The 23806-nt window shown below is 50.6% G+C and overlaps 1 protein-coding gene across 3 annotated transcripts in view; it reads right to left on the reverse strand.

The window, feature by feature from the left end:
• The window catches only part of SIL1 (SIL1 nucleotide exchange factor), a 181549-nt gene that overhangs the window by 131234 nt on the left and 26509 nt on the right, over positions 1 to 23806 (reverse strand). For all 3 annotated transcript variants that reach the window (XM_084215792.1, XM_084215794.1, XM_084215793.1), the window contains exon 4: positions 697 to 817. In XM_084215792.1, coding sequence (XP_084071918.1) covers positions 697 to 817 — 121 coding nt within the window. The remainder of the gene's footprint in view (positions 1 to 696; positions 818 to 23806) is intronic.

Below are 23806 nucleotides of genomic sequence, written 5' to 3' on the forward strand. Positions count from 1 at the left end.
TATAGATCTAAATGACTGCTTTTTTGAGATGCCCTTGCGCCCCAATTGCACTCCGTGTTTCGCCTTTTCTGGCCCTAAAACGACAAGAACCTTTACAGGGGTACCAGTGGACAGTATGGCCTCCAGGAAAGAAGAAGAGCCCAACTATTTGTCAATGGCTTGTAGCCCAAATTCTCTCACCCATCCAGAAAACACATCCTCATGCTATCATTTTTCACTACATGGATGATATATTAGTTTGTGCAGAAGCTCAAAGCATTTTGGACATTGCAGTACCAGATATCATCACTGCGGTACAGGAGAAAGGTTTTGAGATTGCAGAAGATATAGTCCAAGAGACAGCCCCCTGGATGTACCTTGGCCTAAAACTCACAGAGAGAACCATCACACCCCAAACACTGCAAACCAAGGACAACCCAAAGACTCTGCGAGAACTCCACCAACTCTGCGGAAGCAGCTTTGATGTCTTGGCATGAGAAGCCATGAATGTGCCTCTTGAATGTCTACTCAGGGCACTTCCACATCCATCCCAAAGGGAACACAAAGGACAGGCCTCTGCTTTCAGCACATCTGAGTTCCTGACCCAGCAATGAAGTCTCAGGAAGAGGAAGGAATTGCGTGCACCAGGGAACCTGTCCTCTAAGAAAAGGCATGAAACCCATGGCCCACCCAACCCAAAGCCTTGCATGTCTGTACCTTTTCCTTCTTCTCTCTTCTCTTTTGTCACTTCCCCCGTTTTCTCCGTCTGGGAGCTTGGCTTCTCTCTCTCCTGTCTGCAGGTTCAGCCGCACGTGTGACCCTGCAGGAACAGCCTGACCTGCAAGCAAAGGTCACATTATTTCAGAGCATTGCACTCACTGCTCCAGCTTTGGGAGGAACTGGGAGCTGAAGACACATGCTCCTCCTTAGGAGATGTTCCTCCCCATCCCACACAGTGAGGAGTGGGGTATCCACCACTGACCCCCCTCCTATCCAGCAGCACCCCTAAAGTGCTGCTTTTCCCTCCCAGAATTGCCACCCTGAGCCACCAAAGATGTCCTTGTGCTGCCAGGCTGGCTCTGATCCACAGTGGAGGTGGAACTCTGAGCCCAGCAGACACTGGTTCCTTCCTCCCTTCTGGCCCAGGTCCTAAGAGAGCCCTAAAACTCCACACCAGGAGTGAATTTGGAGGCTACAGGGAGAAAAGGGAATTGTTGCTGATTGGGGCAGACAGAATAAAATGCAGCTGCCAACAGGAAATCAAAGCATCCCGCAGAGTACAGCCAGGTACACTGCACATCAAGGCTGTTCTGGCGAGGAAATACTGTATTAAAAGGAATTTATGATCACTACTCTCTGCCAACAAAAATACACAGAATACATTAAGCTTTGGTTTTAAATGGTGAAAAGATAGGAAATTCAGAGTGGTTTTCACCAGTTCACCACAAACACATCTCAATGGCCAGCCCAGCAGTGGGGTGAAGGGGAGGCAGTATTTGGTTGCTACTTCTTGATGGTATTTCTTCTTCTCCTAATGCAGGAATTCTGCCTGCCCAGGACAGCAAGGCTGCAGCTGAGCAGCCACAGAGCTGCTCACAGATGGACAGACAGACCACAGCTGCTCACCCTCCTCCCTCCTGAGGAGGATTCCTTATTCAGCCTTTCCTTTCTCTCTTCCTTTTACCTAAAAAGATACCTGGGATTGAGTAAGAGCTTGCAGGAGACAGGAAGCATCTCATACCAAAGGGAAGTGAAGGCAAGGGTAGTTATTTTGTAGAATAAATACATGTACTCACAGACAAAAGCTCTGGTCTCGGGAAAAACTGGATTGATCCCTCCCTGTTCAAGACCAAAGAGACCAAAGAGACATTTCCCTGATCAAAGGACCTGGTGCTTCCTATGTAAGACTGGGATGTTTGTCACAATTCAGACAGAAACATTGCAAAGCCTGTAGTCATCCAGTAGGTATAAATGCATTTAGAAAATGCAGGAAAATTCATCTTGAAGGACTTCCTGTTAAAACAAGGTTTGCATTTCTGGTAGACTCTCCATCAGTCCTGTCCATTGGAAGTTGCATTGGCTGGATATGTGAGAGGACAGGTGTGATAATCTCCCCATTTTAGGGGAGGACAGGCTAGATGTGCCTCCTCCACACTTGGAATGCTTTCCATAGACAGATCCCAACCTCCTCCTGCTCCTTAAACTTGTGATACACAGGACCTTTAATCTCTGTCTATCTATAGGAGCATCCTCCCACACTGAGAAGTTGGGCTCTGCAGGAATTTGGTGCCATCACCAATCTGTGCCCCTTGCTGGTGGTGGGGTGCTGGTCAGCAAGGAACTTGTAGGATCTCCATGAAAAGAGCAACACCACATCCCCTGTCCCTGGCTCAGGCAACACAAGGACAGGGCTCTGCCAGCAAGGAAAACACAGCCAGTACTAACGTGCTCTAGTGGGAGATGTCCCTGCCCACGGCAGGGAGGTGGAACAAGGTGAGCTCTGAGGTCCCTTCCAGGCCAAGCTGCTGTAGGATGAAATGCCATCGCGTGCTGAACGGGAGGCGGGAGGACGATCCCCTCCTCCGCAGACACCAAGGGGCACAGCCAGGGCACAGCTGGCTGCCTCCCCCCAAAGCCCAAAGCTTTCCTGGCCGTGACACCAGCGCTGGGCAGGCCAGGTCACAGCCCCAGCAGTGGCTGTGGCAGCTCTGGGCTGTCACACAGCCGGGAATGGCCCCTGTCAGGGATCACAGCACAGCTCCAGCTGCATCCAGCCACATCAGCCTGCCAGGGGTGAGGAAGGAGGTGGATGGAATCCAGTTGAGGGAATCACCCAAAGGGAAAGCACAGGAACAGGCTCCAGAACGGCAGGGGGCTGGGGGGCCCAGCCCTCCTGTTTCTGTTCTCACTTCCGAAAAATTTAAAAGGTTTATCAAAAACACAACAGCAGACTGAATAGAGAAAATATTACAGCACTGGGAGCAGAGGATTTTGCCCACCATGTGCTCACCCACACCATGGAGGTTTCACCTTTTAACCCTTTAGCCCCCCCCCCCCCCCCCCCCCAGTTCTGTCCATCAACTCCTCCTTCCCTGCCCAGGGGTGGAGATCCCTCCCTGACACCTTGAGTGGGAGTCAGGTGCTGCCAGAGTAACGAGTGACCCTCCCAAATGCCCCAAACCCAGGGCACCCCTGATAACAGCACAAGGGAGGTCAAACACAACTATAGAACTTCTCTTAACATTTCCCTTTTAATCGTGAGAGTCAACCATGACATTACTCATCTGTCTCATCAGCAAGCAGGAAATAAAACCAAACCCAGGCCTGGTGCTCATGAGCTACACCCTCAGCACAGCCAAATCCCAGAGGCTGCATCAGCCAAGGCACAAACCCTTCCTGCTCCTCCTTTGCACACTAAATGGGATTTAACCAGGAGCATCCAAGCCCCAGAGCAAAACTCGCAGCCCTGATGTATTTAAGCAGCTCTTGGTGCTCCAGGGATTTCCTCTCCCCACCCAGCACAGCAGCCCAGGTTCATGGCACAGCAGGACAAACGTGCTGCTTTAATAAATAAACCATGATAAACATCTCTGTTTTCAACAAAGAGATTGACATTGACACTTAAAAATGGTACAGCTGTTCAAGGAAGGTCTTCTGTCTTATTTAGTTTGGGGTATTTCGAAGTCAGAAGTCTGTTTGAGGGTGGGTTGACTTGAATAATGTGATTAAAATTGCTGATTTAGACGAGTAAGCTGGAAATCCTGAATTTTAATCATGTTTCAGTATGTAGCTTCTAGACATTTCCCTTAAAAATAGTTGATTCTCTTTGATTCCTATAATTTGATACTATTCAACAACTGGGAGCACACACTGGAGCAATACATGTGTAAGCAATTACACAGCTTCACATGCTGCTAAAACAGAACAATTCTGTTAATAGCTTTTTCCCAAGAGAAATTAATTTTTTACTTATTGTTTGCATTAAGTTGCATTTGGGAAATGAAACTCAATTAAAAAAATACAAAACCACATTTTCATTTAAACCATTTTGTAAGATTTTTTCTCCTTGACACCTCAGACAGATAAAATATGTGCATCCACAGGTAGGCACTGCATAGATGTGTTACTGAGTCGTCCCTCTTCCCTGAGAGCTGCAAATCCTACCGCTGCCAGACCTCATCCCTTGCTCCTCATAAAGGGAAAGAAGAGTTTCCATTCTAGTTAATTTCCCAGCTCTAAATCAACTACCCAGTGAGTAGAAATAGCTGTGAAATCCCCTCCACAAACCTGCCAGATTTCCAGCTGTGGAGGGGGAAGCAGCAAACTCCTGCTCCCACAATTGGTTTGGAACCCTTACCATTTAAAAAAATATCCCACTCTGGGGATTTTTTTCACCACAACTAAAATAAATTAAAATCAATTAAAAATAAGAGCACAGAATCACAGAATGGTTTGGGTGGAAAGGAACCTTAAAGCTAACACAGTGCCACCCCCTGCCATGGGCAGGGACACCTTCCTCCATCCCAGGCTGCTCCAAGCCCCATCCAGCCTGGCCTTGGGCACTGCCAGGGATCCAGGGGCAGCCCCAGCTGCTCTGGGCACCCTGTGCCAGGGCTGCCCACCCTCTCAAGGAAGAATTCCTCCCTAATATCCAATCTGAACCTGCTCTCAGTTTGAATAGGTGTTATTGCATTGCCTTGGGATGATGGATTGAGAGAAAGCCCCAGGGTCTGAGCAGAGCTCCCAATGCCTCTGCTGGGGACATGCCACCCACCTGCCCCTCAGTCACTCAGCTGCCTCATAGCCAAAAGGACAGTGTCCAACAGGTAAAGTACTCCCAGAGGATAAAACCCTTGTCACTGCACAAATGACAAGGTCTTTATTGGGAATAAATGTCAAAGCAGAGCGACAGCATTTATTTTCCAAGCAGGAGACACTGATCCTGTGCGACGCTGCAGGGATGGTGTTATTCCTGTTCCTGATTTAATCCCTTTATCAGCTGCAGAAGCACCAGGACAGGCTTTGGTCTCCCATGCCAGCACTGACTGACACTGCTGTCTCCACAAGCTGTCCCCACCCCTGGGTGCTGCCTCTGCAGCCCAAAGCACCTGGAGGTCCCTCTGAGCATTGGCACTCCTTCATTTGGATGCGCTCTGTCCATAAAGATGCTTAAAGAGACGCCAAGGAAGACTTTAATTTATAGCCCCATTCTTTTAATCTTGGTCAGCCAGATTTTTTCAGACATCTGTTTATATCTCCTTATAATATATTGGCTGGAGCAGCAGCACCAGGCAGCAGCTCCCTCGCAGGGGCTCTGCTGACATTTATAAACCGAAGCGATTTCTCTCGTGTGCTTTATGTTATCAGCTAAACCTGTCCACTTAAATTATTGCCTTGTAACCAAATCACAACTATCTGTTACTCTGCTCTGTGAACGTTTCCCAGGCTCTATACCAATATCAAGCTTTGCAGAGGCCAAAAACAAGATGATAAATTAATAAACAAATGGAAAACAGGACATGCTTCCACCAGGCTCACAACTGAGGGAGGATCAGGCACGTTGTGCACCACATTACTAAAAGCAGAGGGCTGCTGTGTGGAATATGCAGCACACAGTGATAACTAAAGAACCCCATCTCTCTTCTTCTAGAGCAACCAAATGACCAGCTGTGTTTCCTCCCTAAAGGAGAAAGGTCTCACCCTGGGTTCCTTTCCAGCACATGATTCTACATTCCACAGGTGGGTTTGTGTTCCAGCATGGGGACAGGGCTGAGTCCCAACTCACTGCACAGCTACAGGCTGGGAAGTTGTACACCATTCAATGACCTGCAAACCTCCCACCAAGGTTGTGCAGTAACTCACTGCACTCCTGGCAGTGGCTTCCCCATCCCATCCCATCCCATCCCATTCCATCCCATCCCCACCCCTTGGACAAAGCTGCCAGCACTGACTGCCCATCAAGAGGAGCCCAAGAGGGACAGGAGACTCTCCCCCTGCAGCACCACCCTGTCCCCCTTGACAGAGGAATGTCCCCTGGGAAGGCTGGAGCAAGCAGAACAGAGGTGATCCAGCTCGCTGAGGCAGATCCCTGGCTTGTCCCCAAGTGAGCATCTTTGTTTGCCATTGTAAGAGAATTCAAAAATCTATCAAGGGTTTGAAAACAAGCCCCAGTTATGAGTCAGTAACTGGCTCTGCAGCTCTCAAAAATTACCTTGGTGTGTGAGCAAGCCTCAGATAACATCTACCTTCCTTTACTCTTTGTTTCTCTCCAGGCAGGGAGTGAGGGAAAAGAGACTTTCTTTCTAGTACAGACAACAAAGGAATCTGGAATCAATATGTGAATGTTCCAGCAAAACACACCGGCAGTGCTGCAGTACTGAAATAATCACACTGCCAGAGCATCCATAATAAGTTATCTGATGGCACCACACCTTCTCCCTTAATAAAATAATGATTAAAAACTACCAGGAGACAAATCCCAGAGAGCAGCAGAGCTCCCCACAGCTGTGTCCCCAGCTCCAGGAGCCACCAGTGCCAGGGCTTGGGAACTGGCTGAGGCTGGGGCATCCCGTGCTGGTGGCACACAGGGGACACTGCCTGACTCCAGCTGTGCCTGGGTGGATGGGATGCCCCACACCAGCGTGCTCGGAGGAAAACAGAGGAGCCAGGCCCAGTCTGGGGGCTCAGCTCACAGCCTGACCCCAGACTCTGGTTAGAGGTGCTGAGCAAGGAAGCAGCAAAGCCTGCCTCCGTTTTTCTTTCCTTTCTTTCCTACAAAGGCAAGTCCTATCACTCTCCAGATTGTTTGTTACTTCAAAACAGAACATTTTTACACACAAAAGGAAGACATGTAACACACACAGGTAAGAATGAGATGGATTACTGATGGGAAGAAGAGGCCCGGAGCCTGAATCTCATTTTATTTCTTTCTGTCCCTTCTTCACTCAGCTATAGCCTTTTGCATTGGTTCACTGTCTGGCACTCACTGCTCCTCCCAATTAATTGCCACTGGAAAATGTCATTAATATGCTCTGTGTCACCTCCTCCTGATAGCTGGTGGAGAGGTTTCACAGCACCAGGCCTGGAAGCTCCCCCAGCAGCTGCCCCAGCACCCCCAGCATTCCCCACCTCAGGCAGGGAGGAAGCTCAGACACCTGTGCACATCCCAAGTACAAACTCCTGTGACAAACTCCTCTTCCTGGGGAAGACATGCTTTACAAATGCACTCCCTGGGCAGCTCTTCCCCCCACGGTACTGCTGGGGAGCCACAGCTGCCTGCTGAGTGCAGCATCTCCTCAAAGCAGCACCAGCCTGGCCACTGCCTCTCCATTGCTCAGGTAACCAGTGACAGCAGGAGCTGTCACTCCCATCAGGGATGGGATGCAGGACGAAGCCCTGGGGTGATGCACCATGCCCAGTGTCATGGTGCCACCTCTCCCAGGCGCTGCCCAGCTCAGCCTGGAGGAGCTGGGCTGCCTCTGCCTGTGAGTGACCAGCCCTGGTGCTGCCAGCCTGGTTTCATTGCTGCTCTTCTGTCTGATCATTGCCCAGAGGGCTGACAAGGACAGAGATGTCCTTCCCTTCCTAGGATTGCAGAGGAAACCCTAAGAGAGGAGTTTTGTCCTTACAGCATGAGCAAACAATTGGTACTGCTGCTTCCTTCTGCCTCCCAGGGCACCCAGATGGAGCAACACGAGGGTTTAGATGGTGGATGGTGCTACCTATTTCCCAATAATCATCTCCTGTAGAAAAGCTGCTTGGGTAAACATTCAGGAAAGCAGCCAAGTCCACACACCACACTCACCATGGCCAGTTCAGCCACGAGAGGCAGAAGGGCCTTTTGTATGATAAATTCCGGCAAAGGTTTATTCCAGCAGGCCAGAGGGGAATCAGGGACAAAAGAACTGGCCATGTGGTGTGCACAAGGCTAATTAGGGGTCAGTGGCCAATGGTCCAAAGGCACTGGGGTGGCACAAAGGGCAGGGCAAAGGGCATTGCCCTACAGGGAAGACACGAGGCCGGCCACCAGGGATACCACAACCAATGAGGGAACAGGGAAAGGAGAAACTACCAGAATTTGGGACATATAGGGAAAGGAATTGGGGTGGTTCATAGTGTTGTGCCAGGCTCCATGGGGAAGTCTTCTCTTTCAGCCTAGGTGGAGATTCTATAGTATATTCTTCCAGGGCAAGGCCCTGGGGATTTCCCTGAGGGATTCAAAGGATTCCACACCCAGACACAGAGGGAGCAGGCAGGGCCTGAGCCCCCAGCCACAAACCTTGCAGAGGCTCTTCCAGAAAGGCCTGAATGGGATGAACTGTTGAGAGACGGAATGAAGAGTTCAAAGCACCTCAGCAAAACCGAGGAAGTCTCATGTGAGAACTTCAGTTGGTTGGTTTATCTGACAAACCTTTCTGTGACATTCCAAGCTCTGTTAATAAACATCCTGGAAATTGACCTGTCAGAACAGTGATGTCTAAGTACGACATCTTCTCCAACACTGATTTTGTTCCGTGCTGCAGTGGAGCAGGGACAGAAGCCATCTGAAATGCTTTAGAGCTTGCCAAGGGGGAATCTGTCCCCTGTTCAACACCCAGCACTGCTGCTGGCAGAAAAGGCTTTCCTGGGAAAGCCCCAAAGCCACCCTGCTCTGATACATCCCAACAGCAGGGGTGCTCCTGCCCAGGCTCCTCACAGGTCCCAAAGCAGCAGCACTGCTTTCTGCTGGACTTGAATCCCGCTTGGACAGGGGCAGGGAAAGAATTATGGAATGGTTTGGTTGGAAGGGACCTTAAAGGTCATCCAGTTCCAGCCCTCCTGCAACAGTGATGCCACCCCAAAAGGGCTGATCCTATCGCAGTTTCTCATTTAGCAGGAGAGAAGTGACCCACTGGTGCTTGCTGTGCTACTGCTCTCCTGTGGCTGATGCCACAGAGCTCACTGGTGGACTCAGGGTGTTAAGGGCTCCACACCAGGATAACAGGGAGACACACCCTCACAGTAACCCCTGGGAGAACTTTCTTGCACCCTGTGATTTTTAATGTCAACCTTGCTGCAATAACCACATCTTTAAGCACCATCCATCAGGCCTTCAGCTCCAACACTTGTTTGGCTGAAAAGGGTTTTAGAGCCACTCTTTTGTCACAGTGCTGAGAGGTCTTCTCTGTAATTTGTTCCCCTCAGCAAATAGAATGAAAACGTTTTTAAAATGATGCCAGAATCCAATCCCTCCTCCTGTGATTCAATCCACAGCTAGCAGAGAACAAAGCCGCAAAAAAGGAAGGGGCTCTCCACTAAGTAACCCTTGATTAGAGATGTGAAAGCACCATTCCATTTGGACATTGGGCTGGACAGGGCTCACAACTGGCCCTTTTCCCTGAGCCAGGGCTCTCCTGTGGCACTGGGATTTATGTTCTCCCAGCTGATCAGCGGTGCTGAGTGCTCTGAATGCTGCTATTCAAACAGAGGCACCCCCTGAGGCTGGGCTGGGCTCCCTCCTCACACCGCCTGCCAAATCCACTCGGCTTCTCCTGCAGCTCCTGCAGCAAGAGGGAAGGAGGGGCAGGCGAGCCCCTGGGACAGGCAGGGCCGTGGGGACAGGCAGGGCCCTGGTTGGCAGTGCCAGAGCAGGTCCCTGTGACTGCCACCCACCCTCACTGGCAGCCAAGGTGACGATGATGATGGTGGCACATGGGGCCCAGCCTCGTGCCCAGAGCTGAACCTGCTGAACACACACCAAACCTCATCCCTGTGGTGCAGGGGAGCCACGAGGACAGGAGGGGTGGCTGGCACACACAGGGCACAGCGTGGCCCTCCCAGGAGGTGCCTGGGCCCCCTGGGCCCCTGGGAAGTCTGGAAGTGATGGAAGAGAAGGTGGAGGCCAGCGAGGCGCCTGGGGAGGAGGGATCTCAGGGAAGGAGGAGTGACAGGAGGGCTCCAGAGGGAAATACAGTGCCTCTGATGGAGGGATGCACAGCTGGAGCATCTGCTGCTGCTGCAGGGAAATGCTTCCTGGGGCAAAGAGCTCCTCCAAGAAGTGCTCCACCCTCCCACCTCCCTGCCGGGAGGGCTGCTGTGCCTTGCAGCGCAGCAGCAGCCAACACACCAGGAAAAAAATAACCACAGGGCAGGAAGAAGGTGTGTCCTGTTGTGGGCACACCATGTTTTCACTTTCCCAGCAAACCCTTCTCCCCAGTTTCAAGGCAGGCACTGCAGTGAGTTACCACAGCCCTGGGTGCAGCAGGAGCCATGTGCTCAGGATTTAATATGAGGCACTTGATTTATTTTTTCTTCTGATAGTGGGCTTGAAGTCTGTGAACTGCAGCAGTTTAGAGAGTTTAATCCCACAAAGGTCCGAGCAGAAGAAACAGAGAGACCAAAGGTATCCAGCCACATTCTGATATTTCATCTCTCAAATGGCACACCAGGCTGCAGAGACACTGCAGCGACCTTTGTCTCACCATGTCCCCAAGTCAACACCCATGAGAAGCTTACTTACAAAAGCCAGTTTTAATCCCTCACCAACTCACTACATTATTTATCCCCAAGCCAATGCTACAATCCATTCAATAATTGTCATTCCTCAGGTCTATTTGTTACTCCAGAAAGCCCATCTGGGATGCTGAGGGCTTGGCAACATTCAGAGAAGATCAATGCAGGATGTAGGCAAAGAACAAGGCAGCTGACCAGGAGAATTGAGAACCTGACAAAAGGAACTGAGGATGATATTAATTTTGTGGAATTTTAGGCATTTAATACCTTTTGAGAGAGGCTTCTTTACTGTGATGGAGGTTAGCACCTCCAGAACATCATCAACCATCGTGTCTCCCACATCTGTCACTCTCAGAGAGCCTCTCCTCTTCTCTCAGGGACTCAGGAGACGGCCACCAAAGAACCTGGCAATGTGGAGGCACAGAAAGGACACAACAGGGAGGGAAAATCCATCAGGATCAACACCAGTGTGAGAATCAGGATTCTAAAACAGCCATGGGTAATCTGTTGTTGTAAACAAGGAGTTAAAGGCTAAAAGGGCTCAACTTGAGGAGGGTAAAGGAGCAAAAAAGGAAACTTTTCCAGGGGAGGGCTGGGAAGCTCAAGAAGGGTCGTTCATGACCAGGCCTTAGTACTCTCTGTTCCTGTCCTCAGCTTCTGAGTCTGTAACTCAGCGCTGAAATTGCAAGGATGAGACATGCACGCCACAAACTCCCTTCTCCCAGCTCCAGCTCCCAGTGGGAGCGTTTCAGGACACGCTGTGCCGCTGTCAGGGCGTGCAGCTGACTGCCTTGGATCCCCTCTCTGCTCGATGTGTGTCAGCTGGCTCCCCTCACCCAGGGCCCGGCCACGTCCCGGCAGCGGCGTCCCCCGAGCCCGGAGCATCCCCGGGGCCGAGGGGCCGAGGGTGCTTGGCCAACACTGCCCAGTCCAGCCCAGAAGGTGCTGGTCCCACCCGCCTGGCTGCGAGACCAGCAGGATGGATGGGAAGAGCCTGCCAGCCCTGCTGCCAAGGCAGAGTGAGAACAAATTTGGATAATAAAAGCTGGAATAAGGAGGTGCCTTGGAGAGCGCGCTGGAATAGCGCTTTGAGAAGCTTCAATTTAAAGCCTTGTTTCTACAGCTAACACAGTCGTAAGGGACATTAGCCTAATTTCTGTCAAGAGAACTTGTCAACACTGCAGTATTTAAGATAGACACTAAAGATGTGTTTTATCTCACAGATAGATCACTGGGAAGGGAAGGAGCTGTGCCACACTTGGTTCACAGGAAAATAAATTGACGTTCTCCCTGGGCCTAATTGGTGGATGCTGTTTTATAACACCACATGCACGAGCAGCCTCCCATTTTATCAGTGTGCAGCTGAGAGCGCTGCCAAATCCACTGTGGGGTTAGATACAGGAACCCACAGGGACGTGCTTCAAATGGACACCCAGGGACACAGAGCTGGCTGGGCATTTTCCAGCCACAGAGTATCTGAAACATTTGGCCATGTCCTAAAGGGTCAGGTCCTTCTACTGAAGGTGTTCACCAGCTGAGCCACAGCTAGTGGGGTGGGATTTCAGGGCCAAGGGGAGAAAACTGGTGATAGAAGAACTGGCTTGGCTTCCTCAGGACCACCAGCAGGAACTTGCCTGGCCTGGTTTTTGAGACGCCCCATAGTGAGTCAATAGAAAGCAAAGAAAAGAGAGGCTGTACCCTGCATCTTTTGGAGAGAAGTGTTAGCATGCTCCTGCTCCCATCATACCCCACTTTGAGGAACTAAAATGTTCCTAGGAGTCCGAGTGTATTAAGGCTGGCATGGCTCCACACATCCCACGTGCCAGCCTTGGAGCTGGGTTTGAGACATGCCCAAGATAATGCTGGTGCCATGGCACAAAGGCTTGTCCCAGACTTGCAGCTTCTGCAGTGGAAAGTTGAAAATGCCCTTTTATTTGCAGTTGTTACACGGAAATAACAGCCATGTGACCTTGTCCCAGCATTGGAACAGAAATCAGCTTGCAGAGGGAGCCTGAGGGAGCACGACCCTGAGCTGCAGGCTCGAGGGCAGGAGGGTGGCTCTGCTCTGCCACGGATTCTGCACTTGCAGAAGAACTAAATCACTACAACAGCCAGAAATGTCCCTTGGGAAGGAAATCCTCTCAAAGATAAATCAATAACTCAGTGTAATTTTAGCATGCAGCCAGGAGAATTTACATTGCCAGGAAGGCTGAGAGCTCTGCCACAGAGACAGAGGCACAGCATCGTCAAACAGCCCTGCAGCAGACCCTGCGCAAGAGCTCGGGCTCCGGGTGTTCACTGCAAAGCCACGAGGCTGGGCTCTGCATTTTGGGACCCCACAGACCCAAATCACAGCGACAGCAGCAGGAGTGTGGTCCAGCCAAACTCCCTTGGGACAAACCCACCCTTCCCTTTTCTCCTCTGCGGCAGCAAGGCTGCAATCATGGCAGTGCCGGCAAACACTCCAGATCCTGCAGGGTGAGACACACAAAGCTCAGCTAAACCAGGCACAGGAGCAGAGGGGGAATGCTCCAGCCACAGCCTCCACCCCTGGCCAGGGGTTTCCCACCAGCCAAACCACCCACGAAACAGCACAACAAGGATGTGCCGCAGCCCCCGGTGATTAATGAGACTGCAATTTACGTAATTATATTAATGCTAAGTACACTCGGAGCAGTAAGTTCAAGGGAACTAATGACACTGTAGAGCACAGTTCAACACTGAGCAGTAACTCCAGCAAAAAGGGGGAAAGAAAAAAAAAGCCCCTAATTATTCAGTAGCTCTTCTCCCAGATTCTCAGGGTCAGCTTGGAGGAGAAGGTGGCCTGAATTATATTTTCGCTTCCAGAACATCAACAGAATTGCTAAGTGAGTTCCAGCGGCAAGGTCAGAGCCTGCCCATTGTTATGCATGCCAGCCCTGTCCCAGGCAGGGCTGGGCTGCCGTGTCCCCTGCCAGCGCTGCCACCACTGAGCCCTGCTATCCCAGGGACACAGGACCAGCTCCTGTGCCAGTGTTTGTCCTCGTCCCCAGCACGGACAGACAAACTGCAACAACCAATTCCTCAGAAGCCAGGTGTAGCCTCCATGTCTGAAGGTGCAGGAGCCTGTCCAGGATAAGCCTGAGGAGCAAACAGCCCAACCCAGCCAGCAGAGGGTTGTGCACACCCAGCCCTCTCCAGAGTGCCTGTTGGCACAGCCACAGCCCCTGGCAGACGTGGAGCCTGTGCCAGGGCACACGGAGCTGGGAAGGACTGTGCCCACACACACAGAGCTCTTGCCCTGTACACCCACCTGGAGCCATGGAAGCATTTTGGAGCCCCTGTGCTGGCCACAGTCCTGTCACTCCTTACAGGCACCCTTGGTGCCAACAAGCTCTGACACAGACTGTGCCATCAGTGCTGAGGTGCTCCAGGAGCCTCCATCTGCAAATCCAGCTCTACAGCAGTTACCAGTGCAGTCTGGGCTTCTGTATTACTTCATTGAGACCTGGACTTTTACAGGGCCCTGGAGTGCCAGGACACAGGGAATGGCTCCCAGTGCCAGAGGGCAGGGATGGATGGGAGATTGGGAATGAGGAATTGTTCCCTGGCAGGGTGGGCAGGCCCTGGCACAGGGTGCCCAGAGCAGCTGGGGCTGCCCCTGGATCCCTGGCAGTGCCCAAGGCCAGGCTGGACGCTGGGGCTGGAGCAGCCTGGGACAGTGGGAGGTGTCCCTGCCATGGCAGGGGGTTGGAATTGGATGAGCTTCAAGGTTCCCTTCCAAACCATTCTGGGATCCAATGACTCTGCACCTCTGAAATGCTGAGATCTGCCAGCAGAGCTGCCCCAAGGGCCAAGGTCAGTGCTTGAAGCTGAAGGTGCATTATGACCGCCCCACACAAAGCCAGGACAATGACTTGTTTTGCTCCTACAACACAGAACATGAAGCTGCCTGAGAAGCCAGGGCAGAAGAACTCTGCAAAGACAACACAAAAGAGGAGACCCCACAAGCCTCGTGTGACCCCTGTGTCTGATTGAAAACCAAACCCAAATTAAATGAACAGTCACAAGTTTGGTGCCTCAGGATTGCACTCAGAGATCTCCTGGTGCTTTCCAAGCTCAGCAGCAGCATCTAGCAACAGGGAACATGCAGAAGGCAACTCAGAGATGATTAGGAAGACACATATGAAGTTATCCATCACAGAGCAACCTGTGTGCACCTACATGTCCTGCAGTACAATCAGAAATCAATAGCAAGATGCAGAAACCCTCAACCACTCAGTAAAATATAAAGAACACTTGTAATATTGATTTTAAAAGCACCTCTGTAAAGACAGTTGAGAAGAAGCCTGAGAAAGCAAAGCAAAATGCCTGAATTGAAACCTTTTTTTTTTTTCCCTCAGAAAGACATTAATAATGGATTTTCAATGCAAGAAGAAAAACTGAAACCCACACCAGATTCTCCTGGTAATAACAGCTTTCTGCAAAGCCCAGCTATTAATGTAACAGGGACGTCCATCAATCAAGCACACAGAAAGTACTTTGAGAGCTAAAAAAAGAGCATGCAAACATCTGCTTTTGGCAACTTAAATTTTGCCCTTAAGCACAAGGAACATAATAAATTATCAGGAGGTTGGGCTTGAACTTGTTTTTCTCCATCCTGGACCTAAATGCTGAGGATAAGGATGAAGGTAAACAAACATGCTGCTGCTGGGATTTGTCATGACAAAAAATGGGCAAAAGGAGTACAGTTTCATTGGTGTTTTCATTTGAAAACACTGGTGCAAGAGGACACCAAACAGCGATGTAGCATCTCCCTGTCTGCAGTTCAGGGAGCTCCTGTGAACCCTTTTCCACCTCCAACACCCTCAGCACATCCAGGACTGCTGGAGTGGTCCCACAGTGGAGTGACAAATGTGCCACTGTGCTTCCAGGTGCCCATGGCCTCCCTCCTTGCCCAGCTCCTTCCCTGCTCCCCATGGAACTGTGGGGATTTTGGCAGCTCCTCAGTCCCCCAGTGTTCTCTTCAACCACCACGTCACACCTGGGGTCCATCCCCGCAGCCCAGCACTGCCCGGGGTGTGCCAGCAACCCCAGAAAAGCTGGATTGGCACCAAGGAAACGGCTGCAGAAAGCAGCTGGGGTGTCCCCACGCCTCCAGTGTCTCCCCCCTTGTAAAACACAGCAGGTCAGAGCAAGTGCTGGAGATAATGAACACAATTTACTGATTCCAGCACAGGAGGCTGCAGGCATGGCTGCAACTAAGTCTTAATAAATTCTGAAGAGTGACACCATAAAATGGCATTATGGAAGGCTGTATTATTGTCTCCCCATGCTTCCGTCTCCAAGGTGCCACGTTACACTTAATAACAGTTTTCTCCCCAGCTGCCAGTGTTGCAAACCCTGACAAGCTAATGGTCGGGCCAGCCCTCCCCAAACACACACATCTCCACCCAGCACACAGCTTCCATGGCAGGAACAGGCACAAAGGATTAAACCAGCGCTGCCCAGGTGCTGCCCAGCCTGTCCCCTCATGCTGGCTCTGCAGGGCTCCCTGCCATACAGCAGAACAGTTTTGTGCCTGGAAGTGATGCAGAGGAGGAGCAGCTGCTGCAGGGTGGTACCTGCATGCCCAGTGACCTGGAGCATCCCTGCCCTGCCCTGCTGGGAACACCAAGGCCCTGCCAGAAGAGCAGCCCCACCTGAAACTACTGCCTGCTGTCACAGCAAGCTCTGGGCAAGGCATCAGCACATCCCTGTGGAGAACCATGGGGAACCAGGGATCCTCATGGAGAGCCAGAGATCCTCATGGAGAACCAGAGATCCTCATGGAGAACCAGAGGACCCCTGGTTCCTCGTGCCAGAAGGGCAGGAAACCTCCCCATTCAGCATTCCCAGCTCCACTACCACTGCAGTGTGCACTTCCATGGTTCCATATTTAGCTTTTGGACCATGGATACAGTTTTTCTGGAGCATAATCTCCACTGAGCTTCTTGTTCTCTCTGCTGGTGTAGTGTTCTAAGCCTGCAAGAAAATCACTTTGAGCTTCAGGCAGCTCCTTGGGTGTGGATGGAGACTTGACAAGTATAAAGATGCCATTGTTCCATCCCTGCCTGCATCACCTGCACTGCAGAAGGCACAAAAGAAATCATCTGAACCATCTTTAGTTCTCTTCAGAATACATAAAGGTAACAAAAATCCCCAAACTCACATACATCCATTTATCAAGTACAGCAAACAGTACAGACAGGAGTGCAGGTGTGTTTGGCCCGAGAACACTTGCAGGGGATGCAGGGGAGTGTGTACATCTCCTCACCCAGTGTCCACCCCTCTGGCCACAGCCTGGGCTGCAGGAGCCTCCATGTCCCTCCTCTCTTGCCAGCTGACAGCTACCAGCTCTCCTCAGCAGCCTGGCTCTGCTCCTCCTCCAGGACAAGTCCTTTCCCCTTCAGAAACCTTCCAAAGATTTAGAGAGCATCTGAAGAGATCAGTGTGTGGAAGGATGATGAAACAGGAGCCAAGTGAAAGCCCCTTGACTTCTCTTCCGGCAAAGGCTCTGCCCTCATGGGGTGCCTTCCCTGCAGCCCCTGGCTCCCGGCTCCAGCCCTTGGACCCACAACTCCCCAGCAGCTCAGACATTTCCTGCTGCCATTTCCACTGGCAATGCCTTTCTGTGCTTGCCCCACTCAGACTTAGTGGGGGAGCAGTCAGCACCACCATCAGGGCTTGCAGCCCTCTGTGAAACCACCATGAAATTTTCTGTCTTAAAAAAGGCACTACTAGATAGTCCCTGATAACTGAGGCTGGAAACACCTCTGGGATCAACCCCTGCTCAAGCAGTGTCCCCTCCTGCCCTAGGGCTGTGCTCAGGAGGGTCTGGGAGTCCCAGGACTCCACCACCTCTCTTGTGGAGCTGGCCTGCTCCAGTCACCCTGCAGTAACCACATTTTTCTATGTTTAAGCAGTGTTTTCTGTATGTTTTGTGTGGAGGTGTCTTGGAATGGCAGCACAGGCAGTGGGACAGCAACCACTCCTCCAGTATTCCCAGACAGTCTATAAATACCTGCACTCCACCTGTAAAACCCATCACCATGTGCAACCCCCTTACAGCTCCAGCTAATCCAGATACAGCCTGGGATAACAATTTTTTGTGTATTACCTGGTGAAGAACAGACAGATAGCTGTAATTAGTAGCACCCTGGTTAGGTGAAATGATAGTGTAATTAATGAAGATCAGGTGGGCTTTGTTTCAGATAAGGAAAGCAGCAGATTCTATCAAAATGTAAATGCAGCTTAAAATCCAGCCTCAGTGATCACTTAGAGGTGCTTTTAGAAACACCACCAGCCTGAGATGCAGAGGGCTGAATGACACATCCTAAAAATAAACCCTGGTCCGGGGCTAACATGTAAATTGCTGATTAGATCTATTTATTCACACCCTGCAGTGATGGGGAGACTTGTAGCTCCCTGTTCCTCCTCTGGCTTTGCAGGATCACAGGCACATTCCTGTTATTGCTGCTTGCAAGGGCTCTGCAACCCCGGGAGCTCTCCAGCAGCAGAACAGCAGCAATTCCAAGTGACAGGCTGCATACATTAATTCTGTATTCACATAACATCCTGTTGCAAGTGAATGACCCAAGCAAAACTTCCTGCAGTCTTAAGGAGCAGGCAGAAAAATCAGGAGAGAGGAGCCTAAGTCTTTTGAATCAGAAATGTTGTCCCTCATTAGAATTTCCAACACCACCACCCTACTCCTTCCAAAATGTAAACACATAATAAAAAATTAAACGTGAATCTGGCGTGGAAGAGTTCTTCCAATAAATGGGAATTAGTTCTACCAAACATCAGGACAGACTCAAGGAGATTACATTTCCTTCCCCAGCTTTTGCTGGTAAAGCAGGGCTGGAAAAGCAGAGCCATATTTATTTTTTAACTGGGAAGCTTCCTGAGGATGCCAAAGGAAGCAGCTCCAGTAAAGCAGAGCCATTTGTCTCAGTGTGCGTTCAAGTAAGAACAAATGCAAAACCAGCTTCCAGACCTCAAGGAGCATCAAATAGCTTTTTAATTTATGTCCCAAATTCCCTGCAGATTCTGAAATGAACAGAGGGCAGGGTTCAGAGAAAATGCCTCGCTCAGTCACGACAGCTGGATGGATATTCTGAGTTTTCCTCAGAGGAGAAGGTGCTTTTGCACCTGAATGGAGCAGGCACAGCACATGGCTCCAGAAGGATCTGTGGAAAAAGCAGACCTGCTGCTTGTGTGACCCTATAAATAAATGTATGGAAAACTGAATAACTTAGGAAAGAAAAAGGAGGAAAAAAAAAGAAACTGGAGCCCCATCTGAGCAAGAGGACAATTTGCAGGCAAGAACTGTGAAGGAGCAAGTGAAATATTTCTCACAGGAGCCATCTGACTGTGCTGACTGCCTGAAAACCCTCTGACCTTGTCCTTGCCCACCCAGAATCAGTTCTGTGGAAGTTTCAGTGAGTCAGGCCTTAGCCCATGGAGGAAGCTGCAGGGAAGAAGGGCCTGGGCAAGACCATGGAAAATACTCCCTAATTATGGAAAAAGATAATGCTGCAAAACTGTGGTTAAGGGGTGTACATGATCCAGACTGAACAGCAAGGAAAAACCAGGGATTAGCCCCTGGAGCCAAGTTCTTTTGTAATAACGGCTACACACATCCCAGGGCCCAAATCCAGCATCTCCTGGAGCATATGGCCACATGTATCCTGGGAAAAGGGCTCAGAAATGGTCATCCTGGCCACAGGCTCAGGCACTTGTGCTCCAGCAAACCTTGAGTCAGGGCAGGGTCTGGACACAGAGCCAGCAATGCCAAAGGCACAGATGTGGAAGGAGCTGGAAAGATGGTGCATCCCCTCGGGGCTGGGGCTGCCTCCATCACCACCAGCAAATGACAGCAAGCACAGGAGAGTGGGCTGAAAACACAAGGTCTGGAAGATATCTATAGGTCAGGGTTTAATTTATGAAATTACAGAATAAAGTTGACAATTTTAGGGAAAAAAAAAATCTCTGCAGGACTGCCTGACCCCCAGAGCTGCCAGCCTCTCCCAGAGCGTGTGGTCAGTCACATCCTGCAGCAAACACTGCAGTGCCTGCAGTGCTTGTCCCACACAAGATCACACATTTGAAGCCTGAGGGAGTTGCTGTGATTACGTTTGATCAAACCTTCAGAACTGTTTCCGAAGGGACCCAAGTCCCATGTTTTGAAACCATATTCCCCCAGAAATTTCCCATTTCCCAAGGAAAATGTTGGAGCTGTGGGCCTGCTGTGGCTTGCTGGCTTTGGAAGGAGGAGGGATGATAGCCAAACTGGAAATTCAAGATAACCGAGGCTGGAGGCACTGCCAAAACATTTTAGAGGAGGGAAAACATTTTTCTTCCAAAGCACTGTTACAAGCTTGAAATAAATGTGCAGACTGTTAGATTAAGACAGAGATAAAAATAGGCCTGTTATTAAATACCTCTTCTTTAATGAGGTTCATCCTTCTAAACAGCCACGTGAAGGTTATTGGAGCTACTGCAGAAAATCCAGCCTGCTTGCACATAAAAACCAGAGCAAGGTATTCCTCATCACCCAGCACACATTTAAACACCTCTCAGCAGCTCACAGGCTCACAGCATCCCCAGCTTGGCAGGGAGGAGATAAAAGCGAGGAATGAGAGATGTCTTCTCTGGGAAACAGCCTCTCTCCTTTCAAAGCACTTTTCCCCCACCACACAATGTACATTTAACCACGGGAATGGTTCCCACTGCTGATGTCTACTGCTATTACACCACCAGCAGCCTGAGCATCATTAAAGTGAAGTTTGAAATTATTCTGAAAAGCTGCAGCTTAACCTCCTCCTGTTGCACTAAAACCACTGTTTGACTCTCAGCACCTCATCCCCTGGTTTATGACCACTCCAGACCACCTGGAATACCCTGCAGGGCTCAGAATTCCACAAACCACTAGCAGGAGTCATGGCTTAGCTCATAAAAACACAGCACTGCACCCTTGTTTTGGCAGTGGCCACAGCCTAGTCCATGGCTGTGTGTTAGAGAAGCTCAGACTTTTATTCTGGCTGCTCAGAAGCACAGTTAGTTTCTGGCAGAAGGAGCATCACTACAAAAGTCTTTTGTAACCAGTTTGAAACCAGTAGCATCACGGCCAGTAAGGGACAGGACTGACCTGACACACCAAAAACCCACCCCAAGCCCGCTCTGCTCCTAAACCTGAGCAAGCAATGTAGGGCTTTTTCTCACCACACCAGGGCTGCCAGGACACTGCCACTTCTGGAAATGACAGAAGAAAAGTTTTACCTACATTTGGGGGGCAAAAGCTGGCTCCCAGTTCATGGAATTGGGGGTCCCAATTCTTTACAGAAATGCTGAAACCTGCAGAAAAGCTGCAGGGCAGGACACTCATGCTGTGTCTCGCTGCCCAGAGCTGGCATCCTTCAAACACATCCTCCTGCTGGAGCAGGGGGCTGGGACCCCCTGTCTGCTCACTGTCCCAGCATCTCCTGAGCCCAAATCCTGTGCTTTCAGCAACAGCTGGAGAGAAACCCCACTATCCCTCTTACCCAGACCAGGAGCAGGGCATGCAGGATGTGCTTGGTGTGCCACATCTGCCTGGCACTGCCCCACACGCAAGGCAGGAGCAGCACCTGCAGCTTCAGCCCTGGCACTTCTGCCAAGGACTTGGAATTAGGCACAGGTGTTAGGGACACTGTGCCTCCTGTGATGTGAAGATGAGGGGCAAAGGAAAGCTCACGAGGGTAGGAAGCTGAGAGAGGAGCCCATGAAGGCAGCTGGCAATAAAAAGGACAGGCACGAGATACATTTAGGAGATGAAAAGCCTCCTATGCAAGAGGTCAGATTGAAAACAAGCAGAGGGAGAGCTACCAGGGACCATAACTCAGCTTCCAAGCACTGAACATTTGCTCTCAAGTCAGCCTGGCCTTTCCTACCTGCTGGAATCATCCTCCAGCTCTCCTGTCGCTGTCCAGACAAGATTATAACAACTCCAGAGTCAAGATTCCTCCCCTCTGCACATCACTAACAAGTCATTTTATAAAGAAACTTGGAGAAGAAGCATTTCATCTAGTATAGATGAGGTTTTTAAAATTCCATTTGCCTTCCCTCTATATGCAAATCTGTGCTGATCTGACGATGATCTCCTATCTCCTGGATTAGACACGTCAAACTTTGCAAAAACGAGCATACCCTGGTGGTTTCACTCTGTATTTCACAGCCCTCTCTTGACTGTGCTGCCATAAATATTTCAGAGACCTGCCCACCACTGTCTGAGTTAGGTCTGGGTCAGCGAGAAGCCAATGGTTTGGACAGTGATTAATTCAGCAAAGCAATTAGCAGGAGCTGCTGCAGCTCAGGACATCCCAGTGAGCAGCAGGAGCACACAGATGAGGTGTGAGGGGACCCTCAGCAGCAGCCACGTCACCCCCACGGGCTGTGGCACAGATCCCTCCTGCCTCCTTCCTCCCCCTGCTCCAAGAACCTCCTGCCAGCCAAAGCAGCGCTGCCTCATTTGGCCCCTGAGATCTGCTGGAGACAGACTGGCAGTGAAACTGGGCCCAGTTATTGCCCAGTCCTCCCAAGAGCCTCTGAAAACACCTCCCTGCCGTGGCTGCCTGCAGAACTGTGGCTCACAGGTGTAAAACCTTGTTTGAGCAGCAAATGAGACGGGAGAAGACCTGTGACAAGCAGGAGCAGCAAAGGTAGCCCGAGGATCCTCGGGAGCTGCAGCCATGGATGTTTAAATGCCAAGGAATGTATCACTGGCTCCCTGCTGAACATAAGATGGTTTCATCTTTGCAGAAGCAGCACCAACAGTATGTTCACATCAGCTTCACTCTGGCAGCCTGAGCAGCAGCAGCAGCTATGGCTCCTTGGTTTTTAACTGTGAAATAATTGGGCACTGCAGAAAATGACTCTGGGCAGCACAAACACCGGGGAGTCACTGCAGGTTCAGCTCTGCAAGGCAGAGCTTTAACCACAGCTGAAGGTGCAGGCCAGCTGAGCTCCCTGCTCTGCCCTGAGACATCCATCCAAAGCCCAGAGAGATCCACGCTGCACCGTGCCAGTCCCAGTGCCAGGCTCTGCTCCATCCCTCCAGTCTGCAGCAAAGGCGGCCTCTCTGCCCCACTGCTGCCTGTCTGCAGAGCAATCTGTAAATATTTTGATATGTTGGGCAGAGGAGGTTCTCACTTGTCCATCTGGATTGGAAACTGGACTCATTAACTCCCAACTGTCAGCTGGAAAAGCTGCCAGAGGGTTTCTGCCACATTAGGGAGCAGCAAAGCACTGCTGCCACGGGGATGGGCAGAGCAGAGCCCTGTGCAGCCCCAGCTCTCCACTCATCACTGCTGGGAGGGGTGATTAACGCCCTTTTCCTTTCCCAATTAAACCCCTGCCTCTTAATATCCTCGCCCTGAATCTTCACAGCAAACTCTTCACAGAGTTTCCTACTGCTGTGGGAAAATTTCCCACCACAGCTGGGTGGAAAATCTGATACAACTAGATGGTCAGAGCAATCCAACTTCCAAGCATCATCAGGAATGCTAAACAAAATATTGGGAAATTTAATGCCCAAATAACAAAAGTAAAATATGTTCCAGCTCCCAAGGGTACTATCACCTGGAGAAAGTGTATTCTGAAATAAAATAGACAACAGAGGAAGCAAAACTTCAGACAAACTCTGTTACCTGACCATGAGGAGTCTGAGCCTTCATTCAGAGGACACAGCAATCTCACTCACTAAACCCCAAAAAACCTCCAGGTTCCTGTGGACTCCAAGCATGGACAGAAGGAAAAGCCCCACAGATGATGCCCAGAAGTCCGACAGCAGAGGTGCTGGAAGCCTCTCTGAGGCACAATTCTCCCTTCAGTCTGGGCCCTGCACCTGGTGCATTATTTAGTGCCAAGTGAGAAAGAAGCAATGCCTAACGAAGTGTTAAAGGGCTCTGGGAAGTTTCACCAACCCTTCCAGAGCCGTCAGCTCCGGCTGCCTGGCAGAAGAGACAACTGATCTTGCTTCCAGATTACAGGCAGCACAGCTCTTAGGGCAACTGTCTCTCTGTGTTTGCATCCAGCTACCTCCAGCAGCTTGAAGTGTGCTCAAAGTGCAAGGAAGCACTTGATCAAAATCCAGCTCACACTGTAGACGGCGAGGAACAAGCGCCCAAAGCATTACAGACACAATAACAATTGAATTTGGGGGGATTTGACAGGTTACAGGTTGATGACACTGCTGCAGCCCCGGTGGAAATGTGGATTGATGCAATTAGCAACAGGGAACTGGAAACTCAGCAGAGGAAAACTGGGAACACATCTA

Source organism: Fringilla coelebs (genome assembly GCF_963513975.1).
Source record: "Fringilla coelebs genome assembly, chromosome: 15".
NCBI lineage: Eukaryota > Metazoa > Chordata > Aves > Passeriformes > Fringillidae > Fringilla > Fringilla coelebs.